At 46.9% G+C, this 20,584-nt stretch overlaps 1 protein-coding gene across 1 annotated transcript in view; it reads left to right on the top strand.

The window, feature by feature from the left end:
- LOC132381445 (cyclin-dependent kinase-like 1) overlaps positions 1 to 20,584 on the top strand; it is a 77,126-nt gene that overhangs the window by 14,349 nt on the left and 42,193 nt on the right. Inside the window, exon 2 of the mRNA XM_059950847.1 lies at positions 18,082 to 18,203. Coding sequence (XP_059806830.1) covers positions 18,082 to 18,203 — 122 coding nt within the window. The remainder of the gene's footprint in view (positions 1 to 18,081; positions 18,204 to 20,584) is intronic.

Here is a 20,584-nt window from a genome sequence, read left to right as displayed (position 1 = left end):
TGGGAGGATGTTCAGTGACGTCCAGTCGCCTTGGCAGCTCCACTCCGGATTTGCTGTCTGTGTTTACTCCCGTAGCCTTCGTCTCTCCCGAGGCTGCCCACAAGGCAGTGGGGGCTATTTACCCATAGATGGGGATCTGGTTCACGAGCACCAGGGTGTGTCTACACACCGGTGGGCCTGCGTGCTACGTGTGCAGGGGCCAGACCTCCTCCCCGTTCCCTGTAGTTCACCCCGGGTCCAAAAGGAGTTTGGTTTCCGTGTGTCGCCGACGAGGAGGCACGACGTGAGGCTTGCTGTTGGAGAGGCTGTGTACTGGCAGGGAGAGACTGACGCGTTCAGCTCTCCTTTAGACGAGATTGCTAGCTAGCCGTGGAAGCTGAAAGTGAGAGTAACAAGCACTACCCACTACACTCCCACACTAGATGCATCAAAACAATCATTTTGACACTCAAAAGCTAAATGTATATGAAAATTAACTGAGCGGGTCAGGCAGCATCTATGGAGGAGAATAAACAGTCGATGTTTTAGGCCGAGACCCTTCTTCAGGACTGGAAAGGAAGGGGGCTAAACAAGGTGGTGGGGGGGGGGGGGGGAGTGTGAAGCTGGGAGATGATAGGTGGAAAAATTAAAGGGCTGAAGCAGGAGGGATCTGATAGGAGAGGACAGTGGCCTCCTCCCTTTTCAGTCTTGGTGAAGGATCTCAGTCCAAAATGTCTACTGTTCTCAGCCCGAAACTTCGATTGTACTTTTTCCCATAGATGCTGCCTGACCTGCTGAGTTCCTCCAGCATCCTGTGTGTGTTGGAAACTAACTAGCACGTTTGACATCCATGAGACCCTTGCAGGTGGTTCTGAGGGAACTCCAGCACCATTCCAGTGTAACTAATTGTAAAATTGAGCAACCAGTTGCCGCCTGAAACCAACCCCCGCCCCCAAGGTTGAAGCATTTTGCGGAGATAGCAATGCTACTCCCACATGAAGAGCTCCTGGTGATCACCAACACAAATGCAACGTTGTCAAGGGCCAGAGCAGAGATCAGTGAATTCGTACGGGGGTTAGGTCCTGGAAACGACACTACACGGCGTCAAAGTACAATCTGTATGGATACTGGTTGCATTCCCAGTCACCTTCTTTGTTGAGATATTTGCTGTCTACAAGACCATGCGGAAGTCCCAGAATTGGCCCGCTATCTCTCACAGTGAAGAGGATGGAGTAAGTGGGCTGCCAGCAACGGTGGCAGAGGCAGATACGATCGGGTCTTTTAAGAAACTTTTAGATAAGTACCTGGAGCTTAGTAAAATAGAGGGCTATGGGTAAGCCTAGTAATTTCTAAGGTAGGGACATGTTCGGCACGACTTTGTGGGCTGAAGGGCCTGTATTGTGCTGTAGGTTTTCTATGTTTCTACCACGTCAGGCGGCACAGCACCCCCTCTGACCCGCCCTGGAGTTGCGAACTCAGTTTGGACGTCTGACCTTTCAATTTAGACTCTCTATACTAGAATAGAACATGAAAGCAAAGATGTGATGCTGAGGCTTTATAAAGCACTGGAGTATTCTAAGCAGTTGTGAGCCCCCTTATCTAGGAAAGGATGTGCTGACATTGGGACAGGGTCCAGAGGAGGTTCGTGAGAATGATTACGGGATTGAAAAGCTTGTCATATGAGGACTGATTCACCGGAATTCAAAAGAATGAGGGGCAACCTCATTGAAACCTGTCGAATGTTAAGGCCTCGACAGAGTGGATGTGGAGAGGATGTTCCCTATGGTGGGAGAGTCAAAGACCAGAGGACACAGCCTCGGATTGGAGGGACGTCCTTTTAGAACAGAGATGAGGAGGAACTTCTTTAGCCAGTGAGTGGTGAATCTGTGGAATTCATTGCCAAAGGCGGCTGTGGAGGCCGAGTCATTGTGTATATTTAAGGCAGAGGCTGCTGGATTCTTGATTGGTCAGGGCACGAAGGGATACAGGGAGAAGGCAGGAGGGAAAAGAATGAAATGGCGTGCAGACTCAATACTTCTGCTCCTATACCGTATGGTCGAGAATAGTCACCTTCCGATCGTGTCGCAATAAATTCTGGCGCTACTGAAACGTGTTGTGTTCAGAAAGAAGAAATAACTTCACTTTGTGGGGCGTCTAGCGTGACTGAGGAATGACCTAAAGCATATTTTGTTCTTAAATACCAGCTTAGAATAACAGTGGTTTTAAAAAAAAAGAATTCAGGATGACCTTTAACCCACACCAGGTGATTTGCAGAGTTCCACCCATACCGTGCTGAATACAAGATTCATTGCATTGTGCCTGTGAAATGTTTAGCTACTGCTGAGCAATGGAGCAGAACTAATGGGACACTAGATACAACAGAAACTAACTTTCCCTGCCCCTTGTAGGTCACTGTTTACCATTGTCCCGGATCCCATTCTGACTTTTCACTCCGATGTGAATAAGCTTTCATTCCGAAGTTTTTTTTCCCCAGTTTACTCCGGTTTCATTATAGGTATTTCAAATAAATCGGCTGGCGGGGGTGGCGATACATCTCTATCAAAGGAGGTGTAAGGCGCTCCTTCCCTCCGCTAGCCTGCAGGTCACCCTTGGGCAAGGTGTAGCACCTGCTTAGCACCCCCCCCCCCCCCGATCAGGGTTACCTGAAGCCATGGGGGCAGATAGTGGACGGTTGTACGAGCAGCCGGCGCAGATCACAAGCCCTGGTTATGCGACCACTGACGCCAGGCAGACAATCTCTGAAGGGTATTGATAATGGCTGGGTTCACGCGTCTTGTAAAGACTCTGCCCAGAAGAAGGCAATGGCAAACCACTTCTGTGGAAAAATTTGCCGAGGACACTTATGTTCATGGAAAGACCATGATGATGTCATACGACATGGCACATAATGATGATGTCATACGACATGGCACATAATGATGTTGTCATACGACATGGCAATAATGATGATGTCATATGACATGGCACATAATGCTGTTGTCATACGACATGACACATAATGATCAAATAAAAGGGACAGTACTGTGCAAAAGTATTAGGCACATATATAAGACCAGGGTGCCTGACACTCTTGCTCACAGTACTGTGTTTGTCAACGTGGAGAGGAGAGCGAGTTTGTAAATCTGGTGGGAGCAAAGGATGTTGGGAATGATGAGGGAGGGGATGTGAGATAGGTGGCAAAGAAGGAGTGCCTGAGGTGGGGAGGAGTGGTGGTGCATGTGCAGACACACCCAGCCCTGAGACACCGAGGAAGGTTATTTGATTCCAAACAATTGGTTTATTGATCATTACAGAATGCCTCTCTGGTGCTTCCCAAACCCTCCCCTCTCCCTTCCCCTTTTCCTAACCATGATTCCCCATCTCCCTGGCCCCTTCCCACTCTCAGTCCACAATGGAGACCCAGATCAGAATCAGGTTTATCATCACTCACATCTGTCTTGAAATTTGTTTTTTTTTATGGCAGCGGTACAGTGCAATAAATAAAATTACTACTGTACAAAAGTCTTAGACACCCTAGCTATATGTATGTGTGCCCAAGACTTTTGCCCAGTATTGTACATTAAAGGTCATTTAAGAGTCTCTTCCATAGGCACATGGATAAAAGAAAAATGGAGGACCACGTGGGAAGGAAGGGTTAGATTGAGATTAAAGGGCTGGCACGACATATTGGGCCGAAGGGCCTGTATTGTTCTATGTTCTGTGTGCATGACTTTGTCTAGAAGAGCACGTTCTCTGGTTAGATCCCTCACCCAGCATCAACAAATGGGAAGTTCAAATCTTTTACATTATTTCTGTTCGCTGCTGCGGACTATGTTGGTTTTAAAGGATAAACGATAACCGATAATTTCCCTTGCTCCACTTTGAAATTAGTCTCTTGTGTCACCCGAGAGGGTTGACGTTGCCTTGCTTTTAAACCTCCTACGAAAGGCACGATCGCAACCAGTGTCGCTCTCCTTCAACGCTGGGGGGGGGTCTGTACTCCAAATACTACGTACAATACAAGGATGTAACGCGGAGGATTTATGAGGCATTGGTCACACTACCCTTGTATGTGAGCTCTTTTGGGTCCCTTATGATCACAGTGAATGGCAGTGCTGCCTCGAAGGGCCAAATGGCCTGCTCCTGAATCTATTGTCTATTGTCTTATCTAAGAAAGGATGTGCTGGCATTGGAGAGGGTCCAGAGGAAGTTTGTGAGAATGAACCTGGGGGGTGGGGGGAAGGATTAATGTATGAAGGGTGTTTAAGGCTCTAGGCCTGGAGATTAGAAGAATGAGGAGAGATCTCAGCGAAGCCTATCGAATGTTGAAAGGCCAAGATTGGAGAGGTTGGTTTCCAATAGTGAGGGGGTCTAGAACCAGAGTGCACAGATGTCCATTTAGTACAGAGATGAGGAGTTTCTTTAGCCAGAGGGTGGGGAATCTGTGGAATTCATTGCCACAGAGGGCTTTGTGAAGGCCAAATCATTGGGTGTACTTAAAGTGGAATTGGAGAGGCTGATTAGTCAGGGCGTTAAAGGTTATGGGAGAAGGCGGGAATATGGGAGTGAGAGGAAAAAGAATAAATTGGGAAGAGATCCTGATGACTACAGTGGGAGGTTTGTTGAAACTAAATGTACATAAATGGAAAGGAAGAGCTTAAATAAAAACAGAAAACACTGGAAATACTCAGCAGCTCGGAAGAAAATTTCAGGTCCACATCCTTTATCCGACTCGGACAAGGAAAACCAAAGTTAGTTAGGTAGCAGAGAATGTAGAGGGAGAGGCTGGGTTGGGAGAAAGAAAATGACTCTGATAGGCTGAGACTGGGCGACCTAATGTAGCAGTTCAGGGGCAGTTAAAATCTTAATAGCCGCCTTTGTCTGTGTCTTGCCAATGGTAAGAATGCTGGTTGAGCCCAGCAGGTGATGCTGTGGGGTGGGGGGAGAACAGAAAAACCTGCAGAAAAGAATAACTGAACCAAAATGGTGGCAGACAGAAATGCCTGATACAAACAGCTTTAAAGAAAGTGACTGAAGAGTTTGGTATAAAGTTCCTGCAGGCTGCAATGTGCCCAAAGGGAAGGTGAGGTGCCATTCTTCAAGTTTGCATTGGGCCTTAGTATAATACTGTAGGTTAAAATAAACCAACTTTGATTCAGTCCGGATGAACAGCCTTGACCCAACCTGCATGCTTCCCTCCACAGAATCTGCCTGACCCGCTGAGTGCTTCCAGCAGCATGTTTTGTGCTCCAGAATGATCAATCCAAATTTATTTGCCCCTGGGCAGTCATATTAGGTCACCCAGTCTCGTCCTGACAGAGAGATTCCCTTTGTCATCAACCCCCCCCCCCCCCCCAACTTCCTCTGCCAGCTCGCTTCTCTCTTTCCCAGTTCCAGGGAAGGTTGTCTGATCTTGTGCCGGCCATAATTACCAGCCGCATTATCAACCGGGCATATTAAAGTGTCCTGTCACTGACCATCTTCCTGATACCCTGGCAAACACCAGCCTGAGTAGATGGGGCTGGATAAATGGATTGTGTCATTCTGCTACAGCCAGACAGGTGTTCTCTGGAGCTGCCTCATGTATGTTGTATTTTTTTTAAGGAGAGAAATGTTTTCTCTCCCCTGCAATTTACTATGAACGGGCCAGCATCGAATAGAAACCCGCAGTCAGAAGATGAGTAGTGTCTCTTAATTGAGGAGTAGTTACTGATGTTGGAACCAAGTTCTGTTTAGCTGATTCAAGTTTGGACTCTAGAACAGGTCTGTTGAGATTGTGAACATTTTGGGTAATAAAACCCTTTTTTTTTACCTTTACCTGCTCTCCCAGTTTTATGCTTACCCTGGTTTTTCACAGAGCTGAGAAGTGAACTTGGTTTTTCTCTCTCTGCAGACGCTGCCTGACCAGCTGAGTATTTCCAACACTACCTTTATTTCCTGAATTTCACATTTTCAGAAAGTGCAGCTTTAAAAAAAAAACAATTTTCAAGGATGAGGCAGGACAAGACTGAGGTGGTGAATAATCTGGGGACCCCCACCACCACCACCTCTGCCTCCCTTCTTCCCTGGTACATGAGTAAAGCTCCATTTGGAGTCACTTCAGATGTAGACATCCGTTAGTCTCACGAGACCATGGATCTGCGGCTGGAATGGTTTCCAGAGCGCAGGCCTGGACAGGGTTGTATGGGAGACCGGCAGTTGCCCAAGCTGCAAATCTCCCCTCTCCACGCCACTGATGTTGTCCAAGGGAAGGGCTTGGCTTGGTGTCGTCACAGAGCAATGTGTGGTTAAGTGCCTTGCTCAAGGACACAACACGCTGCCTTAGCTGAGGCTCAAACTAGCGACCTTCAGATCACTAGACCAATGCCTTAACCACTTGGTCATGCGCCAACACATCACTTCAGATATTATTTATTTATTGAGATACAGTGTGGAATAGGCCATACAAGTTAGTATTAATGAATCTGATTCTGATTAATGTAAACTCTTTTGCGTGTAAATTCTTTCTCAACAGAAAGGAAGAGGTGAGCAGTTTCTCAGTGAACTGACAGGAATTTACTGATTTCCTATTACATCAGAAAGATCCTATTTATTTACATATAGTGTGGAATAGGCCCTTCCAGCCCTTTGAGCTGCACCACCCAGCAGTCCCACAATTTAACCCTAGCCTAATCACGGGACATTTTACAATGACCAATTAACCTACCAATTGGTGCGTCTTTAGACCCGGAGAAAACCCACACAGTCACGGGGAGAATGTACAGGCAGTGGTGGGAATTGAACCCTGGACATCTGGACTGTAAAGCATTGTGCTGACCACTACATCACCGAGCCACCAGGTGAAGGACCAGCACCGAGATGAGACCAGATTGAACTCCTTTTGCAGGGCACAATCCGCCTCGTGAAACAAGGACTATGTCAGCAATCCCTGTTGGAAGCTCTCCACATCTAGCACCAGACGCACACCAAACTGCAACGAGGATTTGTCCGTACAAGCCATCTGCCGTTCCCTGTCCACGTCTCCGGGGTCTGCAAGGCACAGTGTAGCAATCTAGCCAACCATCTCCACCTCAATGGCTCAGTGGTTCCGTTTAATATCGGAGAAGGCACACAATATACAACCTGCAATTCTTGTTCTTCGCGGACATCCACGACAACAGAAGGGTGTAGGCTCGATATGCACTTACGACATTTGTTTCCTGTGTCAGTGCCTTGCTCGAAGCTGTGGTCAGCCCTGCATATCTCAGTGCTTGCACGTATAGTTGTAGCCATGGGGACAGACAGATGGGAGATATCCCTGCATTGTGTAGTTGCTGTTTGCTGGTTACTAGGGCATTGCTAAAGCACCCAAGTTTGACCTTGGCCAGGCCTGTTCCAACAGGTCACAGTTGAAGGTCTGTACAGTATATATAAGGGGGAATGACTGTTCCTGAACCTGGTGGTGAGAAGAGAGCATGTCCTGAATGGTGGTGGGGTAGAGAGGGGGTGTCTTTGATGACAGATCTTGCCTTCGTGTGGATATACTCAATAGCGAATTGACTTTACTTCTCATATCCTTCACATACGAGGAGTAAAAATATTTACATCTCTGAATGTGCAATTTATAGTAATTTGTAATAAATGTATAGTAAGATATACAACGGGACAGTCAATATAGTTTAAAATACAATTGTGTCAGCGTGATTTAATCAGCCTGATGGCCTGGTGGAAGAAGCTGTCCCGGAGCCAGTCGGTCCTGGCTTTAATTCTGCGGTACCGTTTCCCTGATGGTAGAGCGGCTGGAACCGTTTGTGGTTGGGGGTGCCTCGGGTCCCCGATGATCCTCCGGACCCTCTTTTACGCACCTGTCGCTGTAAATGGCCTGAGTGGTGGGAGGTTCACCTCGGCAGGTTGCGCTGGGCTTGTCCGCCCCACTCCACCCCAGATTACCTCCGGCCCGAGGGAGCGCGCGTTGTGCCTCTGTTGGAAGGTGACACGTGGGCAAAGTGAGAGAGAGAGAGAGGTGGGTGGGGAGAGGATGGTAGGATGTTGCACTCTGTGAAATTAATGTCATGGTTGAACGGCCCCCCCCCCACCTCGAGTTTCGCCCAACAGCTGCAGTCCGAGGGATGGCGGTAATCTGTCACAGCTCCCTGCGCTGCGACAAAACTCTCAGCGCAGCTGGAAGACGACCCGCCTGGCGAGGCATTGACACCGAGCAGGACGGTGTCCGTTACACACAGATGGTGCGAGGCAGGAGGAGGCCGGCAGCAGCTCGCATCTCCTGCGGGGTGGGGTGGGGTGAGATACCCGGGGTGGCTCGGGTCGGGTTGCAGGATTGTGCGCCGACAGATGAACTCAACACCCCGCTCCGCCGATCCAAGTTTCTGAACTCGAGGACGGGTTGTCGTGGGAAAGCGGCGTCCATCCGCTGAGATCCTCGCACTACCTTCTCGCTCCAACTGGCGCACTCGACACCAAACCATGCATGTCTAAATATAAGTAAATAGCAATCAATAACGAAAACGTGAGGCGAAGAGTCCAGCATCACAGGCGCAACATTCACGAGAAAAATGGAAATTTACGAGAAAATGCGTGATTAAACAAAAAAGTAGTGCAAAACGGTCATAGTTTTGCTGGACTGAGGTGGTGATTAGGACCGTGCAGCTGGGTTCAAGAAGCGAGTGGTTGAAGGGAAGTAGCTGTTCTTGAACCTGGTGGTGTGAGACTTCAGACCTCTGTATCTCCTGGCTGATGGTAGCTGAAGGAAAGTGGCATGACCCTCCTGGTGGGGACATTGATGATGGATGTTGTGAGAAGATAGCATGGCCTAGATCAAGGGTGTCAAACTCATTTTAGGTCACGGGCCGGATTGAGAAAAATGCGACTTCATGCGGGCCGGATCAGTTGTGCACACGTGCGTGCTCCCACAGCTTTCGTTGCCTTCATTTTTTCAACCTGCTCTCATGTGTCTCAGTCTCTGCTATATCTAAAATTGTTTCACTTTACGAATTTCGTTTTTTATGAAGCGGATTGCCTAGCAAGCATTCTTTTTATGATTGGTATTAGCACAGACGTAGATTACAAGAAAGTAGGCAACGAGAAAGAAACGATGCTATTTCGGCTAAGATTGTTTTGGGAGCCATACCTTTTCCATTAATAAACTGGTTGAAATCAAGCATTAGCAAAAACAAATGTAGACGTAAGGCAAGCGCGAGCAATGCACTGGCAGTGCATTGTGGGATTTGTAGTATTAGTGGTGCATGCAATATACCGGCGGGCCAGCTCTAATAGAGAAAAAAAAATAATTAATGATATTCAGGAAATAAACCAGGGAAACCGAATAAACACTAAAAACCCTGAAAACCTGGTACCTGAATAAACTCAGCATTAGCCATATCATAAGCCATAGGCGCTTCGATTACTGGGGCCAGCTTTAATAGTAATTAGATATTATCTCGCGGGCCAAAGATAATTCCACTGCGGGCCTTGAGTTTGACATATTGTGGAGATCTTTGATGATGGATGTTGTGAGAAGATAGCATGGCCTAGATAGTGGAGATCTTTGATGATGGATGTTGTGAGAAGATAGCATGGCCTAGATAGTGGAGATCTTTGATGATGGATGTTGCCTTCCGAATGCAGTGCTTCCTGTAAGGAAAGGGTGTCCCTCCACTGATGTATTGAGCTGAGCCCATTACTCTCTGCAGCTTCTCACACTCATGCATATTGAAATTTCCATACTGGACCATTATACAACCAGGCCGCATACCTACAATATTCCAATCTTCCAAAAAAAACTAATCTGCAGTACCTCCATTCTAAATGAAGAGCGAACTTCTGCAGTCCTCTGGGACAGATGAATTCGAGAGATTCACCACCTTTCTCTATGAAGATAACTTGCTTCCACTGTAGATTCTGAGATCAATGTGAGGACTGTAGACACCTTCACTAACGGAGAAGGTGTCTGTTGGGACAGAGGAGGTGGGTGGGTTGGTTATGTGCTGGCATGCTCTTATTGCTTATATGGGGCTTCCTGTCTTTGGATTTGAGGATCTCAATTCCGCACCCACCACTTCCCCCCCCCCTCAAATGCTCCATCTCCACTAGGGGAGTACACAAGCCGAAGACTGCAAGAAGACAATGGAGATATTGCACTTCAGTAAGGCCCTAAGCATGCCTATGGATCTCTTCTCCTCTGTTAATTCCTTTCCCAGGACAGAGCCCTGGATAGGTTGTCTGCATCGGGAATTACCATTGGTTTCAAGCATACGAATGGTGTTTCCTGCCCAGTCTGACTGGTTGAGGATGGCTGGAGACCCAGTGGCATGGATGTTGGTCTGGGACAGGCACCGAGATCAGTCTGCTTGCCAGTTTGGAGAAATAGCAGAAGGAATGGTGTTGTTGGTGCCGTTCCACCTGCTGCATGAAATTGGGGATGCTGGTTACAAATATATTTGGCCACCACTACACCTGTGCCTACACATCCTCCTTCATCACCATTCAGGGCCCCAAACAGTCTGCTACAAAAGGCAGGATCTCCTGGTCGCCACCCACTTCAATTCGACTTCCCATTCCCATTCTGACATGTCGGTCTATGACCTCCTCTACTGCCATGTTGAGACCAAACTTGCGTTGCAGGGGCAACATGCGTTTGGGTAGCTTCCAACCCGAAGGCCTGAGCATCAATTTCTCCAGCTTCCCTCTCCCTCCTCCTCTCTTTTTCCATCCCCTATTCTGGTTACCCTGGCCCTCCTTCTCATCTGCCCATCCCTTTTCTTCCCCTCCTCCTATCAGACCCCTTCTTCGCTGGCCCTTCACCTCTTCCGGCTCTCTGCTCCGAGCTTTCTCATCTCCCCCCCCCCCCCTCCACCCACCCACCTTCCACCTCGCCTGGTATCCTCTAGCAAGTGCCAACTTGTACCCCCCACAATGCTGTTATCCTGTTCTCCCTCCTTTCCAGTCCTGATGAAGGGTCTCACCCTGAAACCTCGACAGTTTATTCCTCTCTGTAGCTCTTGCCTGACTTGCTGAGTTCCTCCAGCATCCTGCGCTTCCTATATTACGTAGCTGATGTGATATCCTCCTGGCAACTATGCGTGACCAGTACAACTTTGTCAGGGTTGGGCAAAGGCCAAGAGCAAATGTGATTAGATGTGCAGGTGAGGGTGGAGGAGGGTAGCAAATTATCTTCGTACAAGACAATGATGTCTCTAGGATAACTATAGCTTCTGTAGAAATCAGTATCAGGTTTAATATCACCAGCACATGTTGTGAAGTGTGTTAACTTGACAGCAGCAGTACAAAGCAATGGATGATAAATAAATGTAGAGAAAAAAATTAAAGTATATACTGTATATATATATATATATATATATATATCTATTAAATAGTTAAGTTAAAATAAGCAGCATAAGGACATACGGAAATAAAAGGTAGTAGGTTCATGGGTTCATTGCCTATTTAGAAATTGATTGGCAGAGGGGAAGATGTTCCTGAAATGTTGAGTGTGTGCCTTCAGGCTTCTGTACCTCCTTCCTGATGGTAACAGTGAGGAGAGCACGTCCTGGGTGATGGGGGTCCTTAATGATGGACGCTGCCTTCCTAAGGCACCACTACTTGAAGATGCCTTTGATACGACAGAGGCTAATACCCACGATGGATCTGACTAATTTTACAAGTTTCTGCTACTTATTTTGACCTTCTGCAGTAGACCCTGCAACCCCCCCCCCCAAACCAGACGTTGATGCAGCCAGTTAGAATGCTCTCCACTGTACATCTGTAGAAGTTTCCAAGTATTTTAGATGATAAACCAAATCTCCTCAAGCTCATATTAAATATAACAGCAGTCATGCCTCCTTCATAGCTGCATCAATATGTTGGGTCAGGTTAGTTCCTCAGAGATATTGACACCCAGGAACTTGAGATTGCTGACTCTCTCCACTTCTGATCCCTCTATGAGGATTGGTTTACCAATCTATGAAGGATTGGTTCCTTCGTCTTGCCCTTCCTGAGGTCCACATTTAACTCTTTGGTCTTACTGATGTTGACACCACTCAACTAGCTGGTATATCTCGCTCCTGTATGCCCTCTCGTCTCCATCTGAAATTCTGCCAACAATAGTTGTATCATCAATGGATTTATAGAGCCATATAGAGAGAGGAGAGTAGTGGGCTAAGCACACATCTCTGTGGTGCACCAGCATTAATGGTCAACATTATTCCCAAGGGACAAGAAATATTCCCATCAATGCAGCACATTCAACATAGCGATTCATAGGAATGTCATTAAACAAAATTTTAGGCCAAATCATGTAAAAATAAAACAAAAGAATAATATGGTATCTGGCCAAAGGACTTGTGGAAGTGAGTGGTGAAACTGGGTAGAGGAGTATTCATCAAAATTTATGCTATTGTATAGTGGATTAAGATGGCTGCATGACAACACAAGCATTGCCTCAAAATTGCAGATCTTTTATAATTCATTCTTAATTCACACTATTAAGAGAGTTACGGATGCAACTATCCTGTGGGGAGAAATGCCTGTCATAGACTGTACTGTGTTCTCTACTTTATCTGGCCTTTTCCATTCCTGGGCATCAGTGTTTCCATTCTAGGCCATGATGCAACCAGCTGGGATACTCACTGAACTTCTAGGAACATTCTGAATCTCTGCAGACTTCTAAGAGTCATGCCTTCTTTGTAATGGCACCGCGTGCTGGACCTGGGATAGGCCCCCTGATAAGATGAGGGCATCTGCTGGTCAGGGTCGACCATGGATATTGCGTTCTAGCCGTCAACGTGATCCGCAAGCCTGGGCAGTATGATGTGGAGAGCGAGCTGCTACCCGTGTAGCAGACTCCCTGTCTCCTTGCAGCTGATGAAACTGAAGTATTGGCAGAGAATGATACCAGTGGCATTGCAGGAGTCGTCAGTCAGCATTGAACTCAACATGGGACTGCCTTAAGGACTCCAGCTCTGGATTTTTCCTTGGGATTTACTCCAGAAGCCTTCCCCCTGAGAGGTACAGCCGCAAGACAGCAGAGGTTTGAAATCAGACTTCTCCTTCTAGATGAGCTGCCAGCCACGGCTGACGAGCCCCGTCTGCCCAAAGCGACTGGTTTTAAGGTGCCAGTAACCTGCCTTTGTCCCTTCTCCTGTCAGTAGAAACAGTTCCGCCGGGCTCAGTCGCTAAGCCACACGTGAAGGCCAGGAGCTGGACTTGGATGTCAGAGGCTGTTTGAGACGCACGCCATCGGGAGCATTTAATAGGCAGTAGGAGCTTGGCCAGAACAACCTTAAGGAACCATAACAGCAAGGAATTTAAAGCTACTGACTCTCTCCACCTTCGATCCCACGATGAGGACTCCCGTTTCGACCTGCAGTTGATAAACAGCTCTTTGCTTTTGAGAGTCACTGCAAACGAGAAAAAAATGTAACTGGATTCAATCTCGATAGCAGTGGTGCAGCGAGCACCTTGCTTAACGAGGTGACTTTTTGGATAGGTAAGAAACTTGAGTAAGTGCTGGGACTCAAAGTCTGGAAGAAAGAGTGTTCAAAACAGGAAGATGAGAAGTAACAGAAATGACGGCAGTGAAGGTTATCCTTTGTCCAGGGAAATTGTTTGGAGATGAGCTGTGTAATAGCATCTGGGCCAATAATGACTGCCAATGTCTCCTACATACTTCTGTGATGAACTGAGGCCGTGGCCTGTTACGGCTGCGGTAACACCTGGCTTCATATCTTCGTAAAACTTCAGTCCTGAGTACTATTTGCCTACTCTTATTGCTTGCACAATTTGCTTTTCTTTCTCTCTCTGCACACTGGATGTTTGATGGTGCTTTTTTTTGTAGCGGGATCTTTTGGGGTTTCTTTGTCTTGTGGCTGCCTTTAAGGAGACGAATCTCAAGGTTGTATACCTACTTTTATAATAAATGAACTTTGAGCTTCAACAAGGCCATATTGCCTCACTTATTTTTTATTTATTTAAAAGCCGTGCTGCCCAGCGATTTCCCCCGATTTAACCCTAGCCTAATCACAGGACAGTTTACAATGACCAATTAACCTACCAACTGGTACGTCTTTGGACGGTGGGAGGAAACTGGACCCTCAGGAGGAAACCCAGATGTTCATGGGGAGAACGTATAAACTAAAAAAGGATCTAGTGCAGTGTTTCCCAAACTTTTTTAGCCCAACACCCCCCTAAAGCACCTTTGTACCTGCCAGCACCCCTCTTAGGCACAATATACTTTCCATAGTGTAAAAACATGTCTACCATATGCTAACATGAAAATAAATGATTCTGCTTTAAATTTTTGTTTGTCTTTAAACCTAGCTTACACAGTACCTGTGGGCTGCACAGCAGCTTTGTTATCAAGGTGATCCTTGAGCTTGATGGTTTTTAGCAACAGTTGAAATATCTGGTTCAAGTTTGACAGTAAAAGCCTTAAGTCCCCACGTGTAACAATGTCCGAGCAGTTTCTGTTTTTTGTGAGTATGTGGTTCACTGCCCTGAAGCCTCTTTTAATAGGTAGGAGGATGGAAATGCAATGAAGAGCAGTTTGGCTCCTTTGCAAAGATGGGGAAACTTCATATATCAGTGTAGTCACATACCACAAAAGCCGATATTTTTGAAAAGCATTTTTGCTTCACCATTCTGAATTTTGATCATTTCTTTCTGCAAACTCTATTGCTGTTCTTCCACCTTACAAGGAAATGGTTAATTACCCATGACTGGAATTTCCAGATCATTCAAATCCTTGAATTGGTTGTGAAAATCCTTCTTCAGTGACTGCAGGTGTAAGCAAATCAACGTCTGTGAAAGAGGGTGCCATACTTTCCATGCAGGGTAATTGTGAGAACATCCTTCTCCCAATATTTTGCTTATGTATTTCCTATTTTCCAATAAAAGTAGACTCTGCACTTTTAGCCTGGATTATGTTGAAAATTTCACCCTGCAGTTTCATATTCAGAATATTTATTTTGCCATACAGATCAGCTAGGTATGCCACACCTCCACATAGAAGTTCAATCTTATTTCCCAAGCTCTTCTCGATTTTCAGCAAAAATTCAACCACAGTGTCAAAAAGATCAAAGAAGCATTTTAAGCAGTAGCCTTTTGACAACCATTGTACTTCTATGTGAAGAAGCAGGCATTCTAACTCCTCATCATGATCTTGGCATAACTGGCGAAATCTTCTGCTATTTAATGGATGAGCTTTAATTTTGTTGATAGCAAATATTACAAGAGTCATGCTTGAAAAAAGTCACTGGCTGAGCTGTTGACAATGAACTGCACAATGGACTGCAAACAGACTTGGAATTTCTTTTTTCATAAATGCCACTGAACCAGCATGACAACCAGTCATATATGATGCTCCATCTGTTGCACAAGAGATCATGTTCCTAATCGCAATACTTTTATTTTCAATATACATTCTGAGCTCATTGAAGATTGATTCCCCATTGATATTTTTAATAACTTTTTACAGAAGAGAATTTCTTCATAAACTTCTCCATTTTTGATAAACTGTACAAATGCCATTAGCAATGCCTCATTGTCTTGCGCAGTTGACTCATCCAGTTGTAGCCCAAGTTCTGTTTTTTTGTAGCTCCGTGGATAGTTGATGCTCAATTCCTTCACTCATTTCATCAATATGACGAGCTACAGTAATTATTCAGAGCGATTGATTTTAAAACACTGGTATCCATTTTGAGAACAGCAGTGAGCACTTTTGGTTAAGCAGGCGTTATTAATCTTTCACCAACTGTGTGAGATTTTCCACACTTTGCTTTCATTTTGGAAATGTTATAAGAAGCAATGAGGCCACTACCAAGGTCATTTTTAGCTTTCTTGGCAAATGACTCGAGTGTGCAACACTTTTCAAATGCTTCTTTCATCTTCTGGAACCCAGTAATACCGTAAGTAGCCTAACCCTTATCACCTGCTCTGTAAATGGTTTGAATCCTTTCCACTGTCTTCCTTTCTGCTAAGCTGGGAAGATTGGAGCATTACCCCCCTCTTGTGACTCATGCCAGTTTGTTCCTCATCCGCCAACACTTCATCATTTTTGTTCTCTCACTCGGTATAACATTTAATTAAAAAATGTAATCTCGACAAGAGAGATTTTCTTTGTCCTTAGCTGGATAACTTGGTGTTCTCTGAGGGATGTGATTCAGCCCATACCATCACATCCCCCATATTAAATGTTCCCAGTCAGGTGGCTACTTGGAACATGATTGGACACTGACAATGTCCTGAGTGATGGGGATCCTTAATAATGGACGGCGCTTTTTTTGAATGTCACTTCTTGAAGATGTCCTGGATACTACAAAGGCTAGTGCCCATGATGGAGCTGACTGATTTTACAACTCTCTGCAGCTTATTTCAATCCTCCCATACCAGACAGCGATGCAGCCATTTCGAATACTCTCCATGGTACATTTGTAGATGTCTGCAAATGCCTTTGGTGACAAACCAAATCTTCGCAAACTCCTAATGAAATCTAGCCATTGTCATGCCTTTTCTGTATCTGCATTGATATGTTGGGCCCAGGATAGATTCTCAGAGGTTGTGACACTCAGGACCTGGAAACTGAGAGCAGTGTACAGTAATCTCGAAGTTCTGGTTTGTGAACATGGTAAGTTAGCTGCCAGGAACAGCAAGTAAATGTGAAGGCAATTGACCTTCATATCTACATAATTGCAAACAAGTTGAAATTCAAAACTAGGGAAGCATTGTTACAGTTGTACTGTGAGGCCACACAGGGAGTATTGGCTCCACTATTTGAGGAAAAATATATTGACTTTGGGTGTTGGGATGGAGATACGTCTCTACCAAAGGAGTGTAAGGCGTTCCTTCCCTCTGCTAACCTGCAGGTCCGCCTTGGGCAAGGTTTAGCACCTGTTTAGCCCCTCCCCACCCACTCCCACGCCGATCAGGGTCACGTGATGCCATGGGAGCAGATGGTGGATGGTCATACGAGCAGCCGGTGCAGATCACAGGTCCTGGTTATGCGACCACTGACGCCAGGCAGACAATCTCTGAAGAGTATTGATAATGGCTGGGGGGGGGGGGGGGGTCACCCGTCTTGTATAGACACTGCCCTGAAGGAGGCAATGGCAAACCATTTCTGTAGAAGAATTTGCCAAGAGCAATCAAGATGATGGAAAGACCACAATCGCCCATGTCATATGACATGGCACATAATTAAGGCAGTGAATGATACTGGCAGGGAAGCAGTCCAAAGAAGATCTATTCTGTTACAATCACTGGGGTAAGAGGAGTTTCCAGTCACAAAAGGCTAAAGACTACAGACTTGTACTCTTTGGAATTTCAAAGAATGAGAGGTGATCGTACTGAGAGGCTGAAGATCCTAAGGAGACGTGACAAGGTAGATATTGAGGTGATCCCATTAGTGGGAGAGGTCCCAATGACAGGACATAGTTACCAAGGTAAGGAGGCAATCCTTTATAACTGAGGCATGTGGGAACTTCTGACAGAAGCGGAGAACCTCCAGAATTCTCGAGGTTGTGGAGGCTGGATCAATGAAGGTATTTAAAGTCTAAGGAGAAAGATCGAGGAATTGTGGGCTTAGACCTGGGGCAGATCAGCTGTGATCGTGTTGAGGGACCAAATGATCTATTCCTGTTTTTATTTGTTTGTGTTCTATAAGGTAACCAACAGAGTGTTATTTACACATGTATAAGTCAAGGATCATCTGTATTTGCCACAAGTGCGTCGGAACACGTGGTGAATTGCATCATTTGCGTCGCAAGCCAGCGCGGGCCAGAGGGTCTGGGGAATGCCCACAAGTGTTGCCACCCTTCCAGCACCAACATATCAAACTCATCCCGCACCCTAGTCCTTTTGGAATGCGGAAGGAAACCGGGCCACCCGGAGGAATCCCACGCAGTCACGGGGGAGAACGTGCTAAGTCCTTACGGGCAGTGGCGGGAATTGAGCCCGGTGCCGCGAAGCCTTGCGCTCACCGCGCCACCTGCACTAAGAGTGTCTTCAGCGGTGCCTTTTATTTCTAAAGGGGGTGTTAGAGGTGGCGTAACTGCTTTTGAGTTTGTGGTGGGAGATCAGGTGCCTGTGTAACACCCCTTCTTGTCTCGATAGCAACTCAAGCATGTGAACCTGGTCAACCTGTTGGAGGTATTCCGGAGGAAGCGGAAGTTGCATCTGGTCTTTGAATACTGTGACCACACGGTTCTGAACGAACTGGACAAGTACCCCAGAGGGTGAGTGTGATTCACCTGACCCCTCCCCTCTATCTCCCTGAAACAGGAGATTGTAATTACCAAGCAAACACGAGGAGATCTGCTGGAAATTCAAGCAGCACACACAAAATGCTGGGGGAGCGCAGCAGGCCAGGCAGCATCTATAGAGAGAAGCACTGTCGACGTTTCGGGCCGAGACACTTCGTCAGGACTAACTGAGAGAAGAGATAGTAAGAGATTTGAAAGTGGGAGGGGGAGATCCGAAATGATAGGAGAAAGCAGGATCTCACAGTGGCCACACATTTTAATTCCATGTCCCATTCCCATTCTGATATGTCTATCCATGGCCTCCTCTACTGTCAAGATGAAGCCACACTCAGGTTGGAGGAACAACACCTTATATACCGGCTGGGTAGCCTCCAATCTGATGGCATGAACATTGTCTTCTCTAACTTCCATTAATGCCCCTCCTCCCCTTCTTACCCCATCCCTTATTTATTTATTAATTTACTTATAATTTCCTTCCCCCTCCCTTTTTCTCTTTTCTCTCTCTCTCTTTTCTTTCTCAGTCACTCCTTGCCTGGTCTCCATCTCCCTCTGGTGCTCCCCTCCCCCTTTCTTTCTCCCGAGGCCTCCCGTCTCATGATCCTTTCCCTTCTCCAGCTCTGTATCCCTTTTGCCAATCACCTTTCCATCTCTTAGCTTCATCCCACCCCCTCCGCTCTTCTCCTATCGTTTCGGATCTCCCCCTCCTCTTCCCACTTTCAAATCTCTTACTATCTCTTGGTTCAGTCTCGGCCCGAAACACCGACTGTACTTCTCCCTATAGATGCTGCCTGGCCTGCTGCGTTCCACCAGCATTTTGTGTGTGTTGTTTGAGGTTATAATTACCCGTCGATTTCATAGAAATTTACAGCACGTTACAGGCCCTTCAGCCCACAATGTTGTACCGACCATACAACCTACTCTTGAAACTGCCTAGAATTTCCCTAGCGCTTAGCCCTCTATTTTTCCAGGCTGTATGTACCTACTGCTCTTCTGATAAAACTGAGACGTTTAGCTCTGAAGAGTTGAGCTCAGGGTGGTGTGATCGGCCCTTCCTCTCCCCAAGCCTGTGGTCATGCTCAGCAACTTGTCTCCCGTGGCTCCCTGCCCATATGACTGAGTGTCCACACAGGCACGTCACTGCTTGACCTCATCCACCTGACAACGAAATGCCATTAACTCGCCCTGCACAGAAGGGATGCATTTCGCCCACTGGCAGTCTGAAATAACTCTCATAATCCTATAGAGAAGAGATTCTGCAGATGCTGCAAATCCTGAGCAAACAGGCACAAAATCCTGGAGGAACTACCACCACTGTCTGTAAGGATTCTCCCCGTGACTACATGGGATTCCTCCGGGTGCTCCAGTTTCCTTCCACGGTCCTGGTGATGGGCCTTGGCCTGAAACATTTACTGTTTAATCCCCTCCATAGATGCTGACTTGCTGTCTGTCTTCCTTCCCTTCTCCTTCTGTCCTTCCCTTCCCCTTCCCTCCCTTCCTTCCCTCTCCTCCCTTCCTCCCTTCCTCCCTCCCCCTCCCCTCCCTCTTCCCTTCCTCTCCCCTCCCTCTTCCCTTCCTCTCCCCTCCCTCTCTCCTTCCCTCCCCCCTCCTTTCCTGCTTCCTCCCCTCCTTCCCTCCTTCCTCCCCTCCTTCCACCTTCCTCCCCCTCCCTCCCTCCATCCCCTCCATCCCCTTTCCCTTCCTTCCCTCCTCTTTCTGTCCTTCCCTTCCCCTTCCCTCCCTTCCTTCCCTCTCCTCCCTCCCACCCTTCCTTCCTCCCTCTCTCCTTCCCTCTCCCTCTCCTTCCCTCCCCCTCCCTCCTTTCCTCCTTCCTCCCCTCCTTCCCTTCCACCTTCCTCCCCCTCCCTCCCCCTCCCTCCCCTTCCCCCACGAGCCATGCCAACAGCAGCCCCGATTTAACCCTCACCTAATTACGGGACAATTTACAACAACTAGTTAACCTACGGACCGGTGCGCCTTTGGACTGTGCGAGGAAACTGAAGTGCCCAGAGGAAATCCCACACAGTCACAGGGTGACGGTACAAACGCCGGGATCGAACTCTGAATTCCGATGCCCCGAGCTGTGATCGCTACGCCACCGCGGCACACCACGTTTGTGCAGCAGGTGTAACTTCTATAATCCACTCTGCCTCTTCCTGCTGGTAACTTTGCAGTACCTCACATCTGCTGGAGGAACTCAGCAGGCCAGGCAGCATCTTTGGAAAAGAGTAAACAGTCGACGTTTCGGGCTGAGAAATCTTGGGCAGGATTTCCAGCGGCTACAGATTTTTTCTTGTTTAGTATTTCATATTTAATATATTTATCCAATTGCCCTTTGGGAGTTTTTATTGAACCTG

This window comes from Hypanus sabinus, chromosome 26, assembly GCF_030144855.1.
Source record: "Hypanus sabinus isolate sHypSab1 chromosome 26, sHypSab1.hap1, whole genome shotgun sequence".
NCBI classification, from domain to species: Eukaryota; Metazoa; Chordata; class Chondrichthyes; order Myliobatiformes; family Dasyatidae; genus Hypanus; species Hypanus sabinus.
Note: the sequence above shows the minus strand (reverse complement) of the source record. Positions and strands in the feature narration are given on the sequence as shown.